At 57.3% G+C, this 12,227-nt stretch overlaps 1 protein-coding gene across 5 annotated transcripts in view; it reads left to right on the forward strand.

Annotated features, from left to right (window-relative positions):
- The first annotated feature begins 6,894 nt into the window (after positions 1 to 6,894).
- The window catches only part of tra2a (transformer 2 alpha homolog), a 59,447-nt gene continuing 54,114 nt past the window's right edge, over positions 6,895 to 12,227 (forward strand). For all 5 annotated transcript variants that reach the window (XM_068008845.1, XM_068008847.1, XM_068008848.1 and 2 more), the window contains exon 1: positions 6,895 to 7,101. In XM_068008845.1, coding sequence (XP_067864946.1) covers positions 7,066 to 7,101 — 36 coding nt within the window. In that variant the 5' untranslated portion in view covers positions 6,895 to 7,065. The remainder of the gene's footprint in view (positions 7,102 to 12,227) is intronic.

Genomic DNA, 12,227 nt, shown 5'->3' on the forward strand with positions numbered 1-12,227 from the left:
CAAACGTCCCAAAGACTGGCAGATCATATTAAACAACATGTCCCTTCCGCTGTTCGCAACAGGCAAGGCACAGGCCGTACCCAACCAGCCCGTGCTTGCAAAACTCAAAACACAGTGTCCAACTTTGGATGTGATTCCGCAACTGGACAACATTTGCTAAATAATCCTCAGTGTGCTAAGAATTACGCTGACAACCAATTTAAGATTGTCAGTAGGGCTCGCAGTGTTGCTCATTTGTGTGCACAGGAAGCTACATACATTAATAAACGGGGGCCTGTTCTTTGCAGACAGAATGAACATATACAAACACTGAGGCTGTTTCAGCTAAACAAAATAAGTGACAGCCATTCGCTGGTTCATTCCTCAGAGCAATGCCTTGACCAATTAGAGTCAAGCTGTCTGGTTTAAATTTCAAACAAAGCTTGGCAGTTAACTGTCAGTCACCGTAAACTGGTGCATTCTCCATGGCAACACCTCTACCAATCAGAGGTCACTGCCAACCAATCAGCACTCTCTTCTCACACAGTATAAAGTTGTTGTTTTCCCTTACATTGGTATTCTTGCGGATTGTCCTGAAGACTGCAAGACGAAAAGCTAGACAAAATGTCTCTATTTTCAGCAAAGGATAAATGGTAAACGTATACAAAACATTGATTAGACATTTAGACAATACGCATGTAGATTTGAGCACCGTATTATAAAAGGGGCATTAAAAGCATTGCGAGTATATTGATGAGGAAAGGTTGGGCCTAGACTTATTAGAGTTTAGAAGATTGAGAGGTGATCTTATTGAATCGTATAAGATTCTGAATAGGCTTGACAGGGTAGATGCTGAGAGGATGTTTCCCCATTTGGAGGAATCTAGAACTTGGGGGCACAGTTTAAAAATAAGAAGTCTCCCACTTAAGACAGAGTTGAGGAGGAATTTCTTCTCTCAGAGGGTCAGAATCTTGGGAATTTTCTTCCCTAGAGAGCAGTTGAGGCTGGGTCATTGAATATATTCAAGGCTGAGTTAGACAGATTTTTGATCTACGAGTTGAGGGTTATGAGGGGCAAGCAGGAAAGTGAAGTTAAGGCCACAATCAGATCAGCCGTGATCTAACTGAATGGTGGAGCAGGCTCAACGGGTCGAATGGCCTACTCCTGCTTCTATTTCTTATGTTTTTATGTTCATAGAATAACCAGGATGATGCCACAGCTGGAAAATCATAGCTATGAGGAAAGACTTGAGACATTGGTTTATTTCCACTGAGAGGATATTTAACAGAGGTTTCTTTTTTTTAAAAAAGACCTTTTGAAGGGTTTTGATATGGTGAATAGGGAAAAGACTATTTCCTCTTAGGGAATCAGTGATGAGGGGGCATCAATTTAAAACTGTCACTGAAAGTGAGGACAGAAGTCGGGACAATTTTTTTTTTATAGAGGGTCATTAAAATATGCAATACTTTGCCACATAAAGTGAACAGAGGTAGAGACAGCTGCCTTTTTAGTGATAATTTGATAAATATCTGAAGTAGAGGAAGATACTGGGCTACAGGAAATAATCTTTCCCTATTCATTATCAAAACCCTTCACAATTTAAAAAAAACTATATTAAATCTGCTCATCTTGCATAAACAAACACCAAATATAAAAACAACTTAACATTTCCACCTTTTCCAACAAGTCCAACATCAGACTGTGGATAGCAGTTCTGGAATGTATTTTTTGTTGTTGAAGGAAATGCTCTGAAACTGTAGTACATCATAAGACAGATCAGTAAAACAAAAGAGCTTCTACTTAAAAAAACAACTTTTAGCATCCATAGGGCTGCCAACATTGGGCACCGAGATTCTTGAATAAAAAAATTGAGATAGATCACAGAATCATAGAATGATATAGCACAGAAGGCGGCCATTTGGCTCAGCATGCTTTACTGGCTCTTTGGTAGAGCTATCCAATTAGATACACTCCCCTGCTCTTTCCCCATAGCCCTGCAAATGTTTTCTTGTCAAGAATTTATCCAATTCCCTTTTGATTGTTACTATAAAAGCTGCTTTGACCACGCTTTCAGGAAGTGTATTCAATAACACGACAAATCATTGTGTAAAAAATGTTTTCCTCATGTTGCCTCTGGTTCTTTTGCCAAACACGTTAAACCTGTGTTCTCTGGTTACCAACCTTTCTGCCACTTGAAACAGTTTCTCCTTATTTACCCTATTAAAAACATTCATGATTTTGAACACCTCTATCAAATCTCCTCTTAACTCTCTCCACATAATTGAAGTCCCTCGTACCGTTCTAGTAAATCTCTTCTGCACCCTCTCCAAAGTTTTGACATCCTTCTTAAAGTGCAATGCCCAGAACAGAATACTTCAGCTGAGGCCTAACTAGTGTTTTATAAAGGTTTGGCATAACTTCCTTGCTCTTGTACTCTATTCTGCTATTAATAAAGCCAAGGATCCCATAGCTTCTATAACAGCCTTCTCAACTTGTCCTGCCACTTTCAAAGATTTGTGTACACACACCCCCAGGTATCTCTGTTCCTGCACCCCCTTTAAAAATTGTACCATTTAGTTTATGTTGCCTCTCCTCATTCTTTCTACCAAAATGTTTCACGCCACATTTATCTGTGTTAAATTTCATCTGCCATCTGTCCACTTCACCAGTCTATGTCCTCCTGAAGTCTGTTACTATCCTCCTCATTGTTTACTACATTTCTAAGTTTTGTGTCATCTACAAACTTTGAAATTATGCCCTGTGCACCCAAGTTCCAGTCATTAATATATATTAAAAATAAGTGGTCCTAATGCCAATCCTTGGGAAACATCATTGAATATCTCCCTCTAATCTAGAAAAAACAGTTCACTATTATTTTCTCCTTTCTGCCCCTTAGCCAATTTTGTATCCATGCTGCCACTGTCCCTTTAATCCTATTGGCTTTAATTTTGCTAACAAGTCTATGATATGGTACTTTGAATGCCCATATATACATCAACCCACAAGCCTCATCAACGCTCTATTACTTCATCAAAGATTTCAATCAACTTAATCAAACACAATATAACTTTAATATATCTGTGCTTTCATTTATCAACCCATAATTCTTCAAATGCCAATTAATTTTATCTTGGATTATCATCTCTAAAACCTACCCCACCACCAACGTTAAGCTGACTGGCCAATAGTTGCCGGATTTATCTTTCTCCTCTTTTTTAAACAGGGGTGTAACATGTGCAAACCTCCAGTTCTCTGGCACTAACCCCCACAACTAAGGAGGATTGGAAGATTGTGGTCAGAGCCTCCACAATTTCCACCCTTACTTCCCTCAACAAACTTGGATGCATCCCTTCAAGGATGAATGACTTTTCTACTTTGAGGACTGCCAACATGTTAAGCACCTCCTCTTTATTTTTATCCTATTCAATATTGCTACTGCCTCCTCCTTTACTGCCACATTGGTAGCATCCTCCTATAGTGAAGACAGAAGCAAAGTACTCATGTAGAACCTCAGCCATGCCCTCTGCCTCCGCAAGAATATATTCTTTTTGGTCCCTAATCAGCTCCACCCTTCCTGTGACTATTTGCAAGACTTTGGGGATCCCATTTTTATGTTAGCCACCAATCTATTTTCATACTCTGGGCTGGATTTTTCCAGCTCGCTGTCGATCTGAGCTTCAAAAATGGTGCGACCATGCGCGAGAAGTGCTCCACGGTGCTGACACGATATTTAGCTTGGCAGTCAGCCTGCCCCCGATGATGTGGAGCGGGCGGGCATTCCGTCCCTGGCAATGGCATCCGGTGTCACTGCGCAGGCGCCATTTTTAAAGGGTTTCCAGCCCTTCAGTGTAATTGACGATTTTTCATTTCTTTTCAGAGGTGTTTGGTAACCATTTTACAAATCTCCGAACAAAATTTTTAGAGTTACATCAGTTTAAAAACTAAAGTGAGAAATTTCATAAAAGTTTCAATCCCCTCTCCCACCCCTCAATGACTAGACAATTTATTAATTTCCCTCTCCCTCCAAAAAAACTAACTTTACGATCCCAACTTCCCCCTGCCACAAAGTTTATAACTTTTTACCTTCAACCCCTTCTCACCATCCCTTCCTGCTCCCCTCCCCCTCCTGCCCTGAAAACTTACCTGCTCCCCCCTCCCAACCAGTGTTCCACCTCAGAGATCCGAAGGTGCGAGAGTTCCGGCAACCGGCTGGAATATCGCAGCAGGATGGCTGTCACGATGAGGTAAGTATTTATTCATTCATTTAAATATATTAACATATTTTAATAATGTCTCCAGCACCAAGTGGTGGCGGGGAGGGCCACTGCGAGGCCTCACTGCCGCTGGTAATACGGGGCGGGGCCTTCCAGGCATCGAGGCCCGTGGTGGGACTCTCCCAGAAGTATTTTCCAGGCCCCCCCCCTCCGCCAGTAGAATCCAGCCCTCTGTCTTTGCCCCTCTTACTTCCTTTTTTTAGATCTCCTCTATACTTTCTATGTTTAGTTTGGTTTATTGTACTATGAACTTTCCATTTGTCATAAGCCTCCTAGTTCAGTTTCATTTTAACTTCAATATCTCTTGTCATCCAGGGAGCTCTAGGTTTGGATGGCCGTCCTTTTCCCCCTCGCGGAATGTGTCTACTCTGAACTCAACCATCTCCTCTTTGAAAGCCTCCCATTGTTCAATCACTGTTTAGTCTACCAATTTTCAATTCTCATCCATCTTGGCACGATCCCTTTTAAACTCACTGAAGTCAGCCCTCCTGAAGTCAGTATTTTTTTATCCTTGATTGTACCTTTTCCTTTTCCATAACTATTCTAAATCTGATATTATGATCACTCTTCTCCAATTGCTCTCCCACAGAAGCATGCTCCACTTCATTCCCCAGAACTAAATCAAGAAGTTTTTCCTTCCTCATTGGGCTGGAAACACAATGATCAAGAAAACTCTCTTGTACATATTTCAGGAAGTCCACCCCTTCTTTGCCCTTTGCACTGTTACTATCCCAGCCCAGTCCCCCATTAAAGTACTCTGTAGTATTTGATCTTTCTGTAATTTGCCTGCAAATATGCTCCTCTTTCTCCTTAGCACTATTTGGTGACCTATAATATACACCCAGTGGAGTAATAGTTTCTCTATTGTTCCTTAATTCTAACCCAACAGATTCTGTCTTTGACCCTGTAATTGCATCATCCCTCTCCAGTGCTTATAATAGTTTCTCTGGTCAATATGGCTGCGAAACATGAGCAATTTAGTTATTAGGAAAAGAAGCTCAATAATTTCCATCTTTGCTCCCTGCAGCACATTATGGGTATATTCCGGCAGGACAAAATCAAAAATGTGGCAGTCCTCTCAAAGGCAGAGCTCCCAAGTGTGTTGCTGCTAATCAAACAGAGACGACTTTGATGAATCAGGCACATCCGCAGGATGGAAGATGGTTACGTACCCAAGGTCCTTCTGTATGGTTAGGTACCTAGAGGCATACGACCAGTGGGGTGCCCAAAGGTCCACTTCAAGGAAGATTGCAAGTGCGACATGAAGGTCCTAAATGTAATCTATTGCACCTGGGAGTCATGAGCTGGCGAAAGAGAAATGATGACACATATCCTGTGGATTGGTGTGCACTACCACGACGACCAATGGCTACAGCAGCTTAACAGGTGCCAACCCTGAAAACAAAAACTCAGTGCCGCTTGGGAGCTTCACGTGCAGCACTTGTGGTAGAACCTGCCTCTCAAGGATTGGCCTTCACAGCCATCAATAAAGGTGCACCAAGAGAAGACACCCCACCTAAATGGATTGTTTGCTGTGTGTCCATCAACTTTCATAAATGGAAGGATGCCAACACACTGCCACCCCTTCCTTTTATCCTTCCCTGAATCCCTTGTAGCCAAGTATATTAAGTTCCCAATCCTCCCCTTCTTTGACCCAGGTCCCTAATTCCACTCTATCATGAGGCGATTTTTGCCTGCAGTTCACTGTTATTCAGCATGCTGTCTGCATTTGGGCACGTGCACTTCAAACATTTTGCATTTTCCCACCCGATCCCTACTTTTTAACTATACTTTCGTACTTGTTGTCTCTCCCAGTCCCCCATGCAGCTTGTTTCTCTTTAATGTTTCATCCCGATGTCCAACCCCTGCTAAATCAATTTAATCAAACACAGGAAAAAGCATAAACGTGAGTAGGGAACTGTATTTACTTTTCATCCAGACTAAATTTAAGAAAAATCAAACCGAAGTATACCACAATAAGTTCGATTTCACTTCCAGTGAATGAGATGACAGTCTGGGTTCTGGAGACATAATTTACCCATTTCTGGGCAGTGGAGAAACGTCAAAGCTTTTTAACCCTCTGTGTACCCTTAAATAGCTGGAACCCCTGTGCCATCCGTCCTTATTCAGGTAGCTGTTGGCTCACTTACTTTGCTGTTTAATATTAATAGTATGTTATAGCCTCCAGAGACACTGGGGAAGGGGGCTGAAAATCTGGTACAGGTTAGTTTCCAACATCTGAAGCGTCATACGCCTGGACTGGTGTTTGTAAAGATGGGGGTTTGGAGACCACTCTTGATTGTTCTCCCGCGCCTCCTCCATTTTACCGTTCGCGCAGCGCCGTCCATTTCCCGCTCGCGGCTCAAAGGGTTCAAAAAAAACAGCCGAGAGTGAAAAGATGTCACGTGATGTTTCAGGGCCCCAGGCCCGGTAGTGGGGGCCTGATTGCAAAATAAAAGCCCTACTTTTTTGTGCGTAAACAGTGTTTGGTGCGATCTTGATGGTAGTTCTCGGATAGGCTTTAATGTATTTAACTGGCATGAAAAGCGGTTAATAGTTTAAAGACAAGCTTCCGCCCGCGGCTCCCATGGAGATGGGCGGTTGTTCAGTGACGTCAGAGAGGCCGGGCTCGAGCTTGGTAGCGCTGCCGCCGCCATATTGTCGAGAGAGAGCGCGAGGGAGCGGCTGGGGTTCCGGGAGAGGGAGAATAGTTACTGGTCTCGGCAATACATTGCTCGCCTTATAACAGCTAGATCACACACATACATACATATATATATATCTCTAATTTCCATAATTCACAGGAGCAACCATGAGCGACATCGATGAGACAGCCTACGAGGGAAGGGTGAGTGCTGCGAAACGTTTGGGATTTAAAAAAGGGGTTTAATTGCTGTTGAGGTAGGGGGATTATTTTTATAAAAAAATGGAGTCCAGAGCAATGTCATGGTGGCGAGCCGAGGCCGAACGTGGCGTCTCCAGTATACGGCGGGTGATTGTCGTCGATCGAGGCCACAGGCTTCGCATTAGACACATGCCTCGGATCCAGAGGCAGGGAGGGGGAGGGGGGAAGGGAGAAACTAGTTTTAGAGGACAAGGCAACTTAACATGGAAATGTTTAAGATTTTCATTTTACTTTTTTTCATTGTAAAATGTAACCAGTCAAAGTAGGTCACACATTGTGGCCTCCTGCTGGCACAGGCGAGCCCTCCAAATCTTGGACTTGGGATCTTTTGTCTTCGATCTCTCTCTGCCCCGATCTCTCAGACACACATTGGTTTAAGGGCACGGTTTAGTTTCGATTGTATTCTGATCTCCGCTTTTGCCTCTGGTATGGTAGGTACTAATCCGATTCTGTCTTTGAAGATTTTGTTAAAAACGGTTCCGAAAGTGGGACAAAAAACCGCCAGGCCGCGTGCCAGCAGTTGGCAGCGCCCTCGCCGTCCCCTCGCCCTCGCCCTCGCCCTCCCCCCTCGCCCCTCCCCCTCGCCGTCCCCTCCCCCTCGCCCTCGCCCTCGCCCTCGCCCTCCCCTCCCCCTCGCCGTCCCCTCGCCGTCCCCTCGCCCTCCCCCTCGCCCTCGCCCTCCCCCTCGCCGTCCCCCTCCCCCTCCCCCTCGCCGTCCCCTCCCCCTCCCCCTCGCCGTCCCCTCCCCCTCGCCGTCCCCTCCCCCTCGCCGTCCCCTCCCCCTCGCCGTCCCCTCCCCCTCGCCCTCCCCTCCCCCTCGCCCTCCCCTCCCCCTCGCCCTCCCCTCCCCCTCGCCCTCCCCTCCCCCTCGCCCTCCCCTCCCCCTCGCCCTCTCCCTCCCCCTCGCCCTCCCCTCCCCCTCGCCCTCCCCCTCCCCCCTCGCCCTCCCTCCCCTCCCCCTCGCCCTCCCCCTCCCCCTCGCCCTCCCCTCCCCCTCGCCCTCCCCTCCCCCTCGCCCTCCCCTCCCCCTCCCCTCCCCCTCCCCTCCCCCTCCCCCTCCCCCTCCCCTCCCCCTCCCCTCCCCCTCCCCCTCCCCCTCCCCTCGCCCTCCCCTCGCCCTCCCTCGCCCTCGCCCTCCCTCGCCCTCCCCCTCGCCCTCCCCCTCGCCCTCCCCCTCGCCCTCCCCCTCGCCTCGCCCTCCCCTCCCCCTCCCCCCTCCCCCTCGCCGTCCCCTCCCCCTCGCCGTCCCCTCCCCCTCGCCGTCCCCTCCCCCTCGCCGTCCCTCCCCCTCGCCGTCCCCTCCCCCTCGCCGTCCCCTCCCCCTCGCCGTCCCCTCCCCCTCGCCGTCCCTCCCCTCCGCCCCTCGCCGTCCCCTCCCCCTCGCCGTCCCCTCCCCCTCGCCGTCCCCTCCCCCTCGCCGTCCCCTCCCCCTCGCCGTCCCCTCCCCCTCGCCGTCCCCTCCCCCTCGCCGTCCCCTCCCCCTCGCCGTCCCCTCCCCCTCGCCGTCCCCTCCCCCTCGCCGTCCCCTCCCCCTCGCCGTCCCCTCCCCCTCGCCGTCCCCTCGCCCTCCCCTCCCCTCGCCCTCGCCCTCCCCTCCCCTCCCCCTCGCCGTCCCCTCCCCTCCCCTCCCCCTCGCCGTCCCCTCCCCTCCCCTCCCCCTCGCCGTCCCCTCCCCTCCCCTCCCCCTCGCCGTCCCCTCCCCTCCCCTCCCCCTCGCCGTCCCGTCCCCTCCCCTCCCCCTCGCCGTCCCCTCCCCTCCCCTCCCCCTCGCCGTCCCCTCCCCTCCCCTCCCCCTCGCCGTCCCCTCCCCTCCCCTCCCCCCTCGCCGTCCCCTCCCCCTTCCCCTCCCCCTCGCCGTCCCCTCCCCTCCCCTCCCCCTCGCCGTCCCCTCCCCTCCCCTCCCCCTCGCCGTCCCCTCCCCTCCCTCCCCCTCGCCGTCCCCTCCCCTCCCCCTCGCCGTCCCCTCCCCTCCCCCTCGCCCTCCCCTCCCCTCCCCTCGCCCTCCCCTCCCCTCCCCCTCGCCGTCCCCCTCCCCTCCCCCTCGCCGTCCCCTCCCCTCCCCCTCCTCGCCGTCCCCTCCCCTCCCCCTCGCCGTCCCCTCCCCTCCCCCTCGCCGTCCCCTCCCCTCCCCCTCGCCGTCCCCTCCCCTCCCCCTCGCCGTCCCCTCCCCTCCCCCTCGCCGTCCCCTCCCCTCCCCCTCGCCGTCCCCTCCCCTCCCCCTCGCCGTCCCCTCCCCCTCGCCGTCCCCATCCCCTCCCCCTCGCCGTCCCCTCCCCTCCCCCTCGCCGTCCCCTCCCCTCCCCCCTCGCCGTCCCCTCCCCTCCCCCTCGCCGTCCCCTCCCCTCCCCCTCGCCGTCCCCCTCCCCTCCCCCTCGCCGTCCCCTCCCCTCCCCCCTCGCCGTCCCCTCCCCTCCCCCTCGCCGTCCCCTCCCCTCCCCCTCGCCGTCCCCTCCCCTCCCCCTCGCCGTCCCCTCCCCTCCCCCTCGCCGTCCCCTCCCCTCCCCCCTCGCCGTCCCCTCCCCTCCCCCTCGCCGTCCCCTCCCCTCCCCCTCGCCGTCCCCTCCCCTCCCCCTCGCCGTCCCCTCCCCCCTCGCCCTCCCCTCCCCTCCCCCTCCCCTCCCCCTCGCCCTCTCCCTCCCCTCTCCCCCTCGCCCTCCCCTCCCCTCCCCCTCGCCTCCCCTCCCCTCCCCCTCGCCGTCCCCTCCCCTCCCCCTCGCCGTCCCCTCCCCTCCCCCCTCGCCGTCCCCTCCCCTCCCCCTCGCCGTCCCCTCCCCTCCCCCTCGCCGTCCCCTCCCCTCCCCCTCGCCGTCCCCTCCCCTCCCCCTCGCCGTCCCCTCCCCTCCCCCTCGCCGTCCCCCTCCCCTCCCCCTCGCCGTCCCCCTCCCCTCCCCCTCGCCGTCCCCTCCCCTCCCCCTCGCCGTCCCCTCCCCTCCCCCTCGCCGTCCCCTCCCCTCCCCCTCGCCGTCCCCTCCCCTCCCCCTCGCCGTCCCCTCCCCTCCCCCTCGCCGTCCCCTCCCCTCCCCCTCGCCGTCCCCTCCCCTCCCCCTCGCCGTCCCCCTCCCCTCCCCCTCCCCTCGCCGTCCCCTCCCCTCCCCCTCGCCGTCCCCTCCCCTCCCCCTCGCCGTCCCCTCCCCTCCCCCTCGCCGTCCCCTCCCCTCCCCCCTCGCCGTCCCCTCCCCTCCCCCTCGCCGTCCCCTCCCCTCCCCCTCGCCGTCCCCTCCCCTCCCCCTCGCCGTCCCCTCCCCTCCCCCTCGCCGTCCCCTCCCCTCCCCCTCGCCGTCCCCTCCCCTCCCCCCTCGCCGTCCCCTCCCCTCCCCCTCGCCGTCCCCTCCCCTCCCCCTCGCCGTCCCCTCCCCTCCCCCCTCGCCGTCCCCCTCCCCTCCCCCTCGCCGTCCCCTCCCCTCCCCCTCGCCGTCCCCTCCCCTCCCCCTCGCCGTCCCCCCCTCCCCCTCCCTCCCCCTCGCCGTCCCCTCCCCTCTCCCCCTCGCCGTCCCCTCCCCTCCCCCTCGCCGTCCCCTCCCCTCCCCCTCGCCGTCCCCCTCCCCTCCCCCTCGCCGTCCCCTCCCCTCCCCCTCGCCGTCCCCTCCCCTCCCCCTCGCCGTCCCCCTCCCCTCCCCCTCGCCGTCCCCTCCCCTCCCCCTCGCCGTCCCCTCCCCTCCCCCTCGCCGTCCCCTCCCCTCCCCCCTCGCCGTCCCCTCCCCTCCCCCTCGCCGTCCCCTCCCCTCCCCCTCGCCGTCCCCTCCCCTCCCCCTCGCCGTCCCCTCCCCTCCCCTCGCCGTCCCCTCCCCTCGCCCTCGCCGTCCCCCTCCCCTCCCCCTCGCCGTCCCCTCCCCTCCCCCCTCGCCGTCCCCTCCCCTCCCCCTCGCCGTCCCCTCCCCTCCCCCTCGCCGTCCCCTCCCCTCCCCCTCGCCGTCCCCTCCCTCCCCCTCGCCGTCCCCTCCCCTCCCCCTCGCCGTCCCCTCCCCTCCCCCTCGCCGTCCCCTCCCCTCCCTCTCGCCGTCCCCTCCCCTCCCCCTCGCCGTCCCCTCCCCTCCCCCTCGCCGTCCCCTCCCCTCCCCCTCGCCGTCCCCTCCCCTCCCCCTCGCCGTCCCCTCCCCTCCCCCCTCGCCGTCCCCTCCCCTCCCCCTCGCCGTCCCCTCCCCTCCCCCTCGCCGTCCCTCCCCTCCCCCTCGCCCTCCCCTCCCCTCGCCGTCCCTCCCCTCCCCCTCGCCGTCCCCTCCCCTCCCCCTCGCCGTCCCCTCCCCTCCCCCTCGCCGTCCCCCTCCCCTCCCCCTCGCCGTCCCCTCCCCTCCCCCTCGCCGTCCCCTCCCCTCCCCCTCGCCGTCCCCTCCCCTCCCCCTCGCCGTCCCCTCCCCTCCCCTCGCCGTCCCCTCCCCTCCCCTCGCCGTCCCCTCCCCTCCCCCTCGCCGTCCCCTCCCCTCCCCCTCGCCGTCGCCTCCCCTCCCCCTCGCCGTCGCCTCCCCTCCCCTCGCCGTCGCCTCCCCTCCCCCTCGCCGTCGCCTCCCCTCCCCCTCGCCGTCGCCTCCCCTCCCCCTCGCCGTCGCCTCCCCTCCCCCTCGCCGTCGCCCTCCCTCCCCCTCGCCGTCCCCTCCCCTCCCCCTCGCCGTCCCCTCCCCTCCCCCTCGCCGTCCCCCTCCCCTCCCCCTCGCCGTCCCCTCACCCTCCCCCTCGCCGTCCCCTCCCCTCCCCCTCGCCGTCCCCTCCCCTCCCCCTCGCCGTCCCCTCCCCTCCCCCTCGCCGTCCCCTCCCTCCCCCTCGCCGTCCCCTCCCCTCCCCCTCGCCTCCCCTCCCCTCGCCTCCCCTCCCCTCCCCCTCGCCGTCCCCTCCCTCCCCCTCGCCGTCCCCATCCCCTCCCCCTCGCCGTCCCTCCCCTCCCCTCGCCGTCCCCTCCCCTCCCCCTCGCCGTCCCCTCCCTCCCCTCGCCGTCCCCTCCCTCCCCTCGCCGTCCCCTCCCCTCCCCCTCGCCGGTCCCCTCCCCTCCCCCTCGCCGTCCCCTCCCCTCCCCCTCGCCGTCCCCTCCCTCCCCTCGCCGTCCCTCGCCGTCCCCTCGCCGTCCCTCCCTCCCCCTA

The sequence above is a fragment of the Heterodontus francisci genome, chromosome 2, assembly GCF_036365525.1.
Source record: "Heterodontus francisci isolate sHetFra1 chromosome 2, sHetFra1.hap1, whole genome shotgun sequence".
Lineage (NCBI taxonomy): Eukaryota > Metazoa > Chordata > Chondrichthyes > Heterodontiformes > Heterodontidae > Heterodontus > Heterodontus francisci.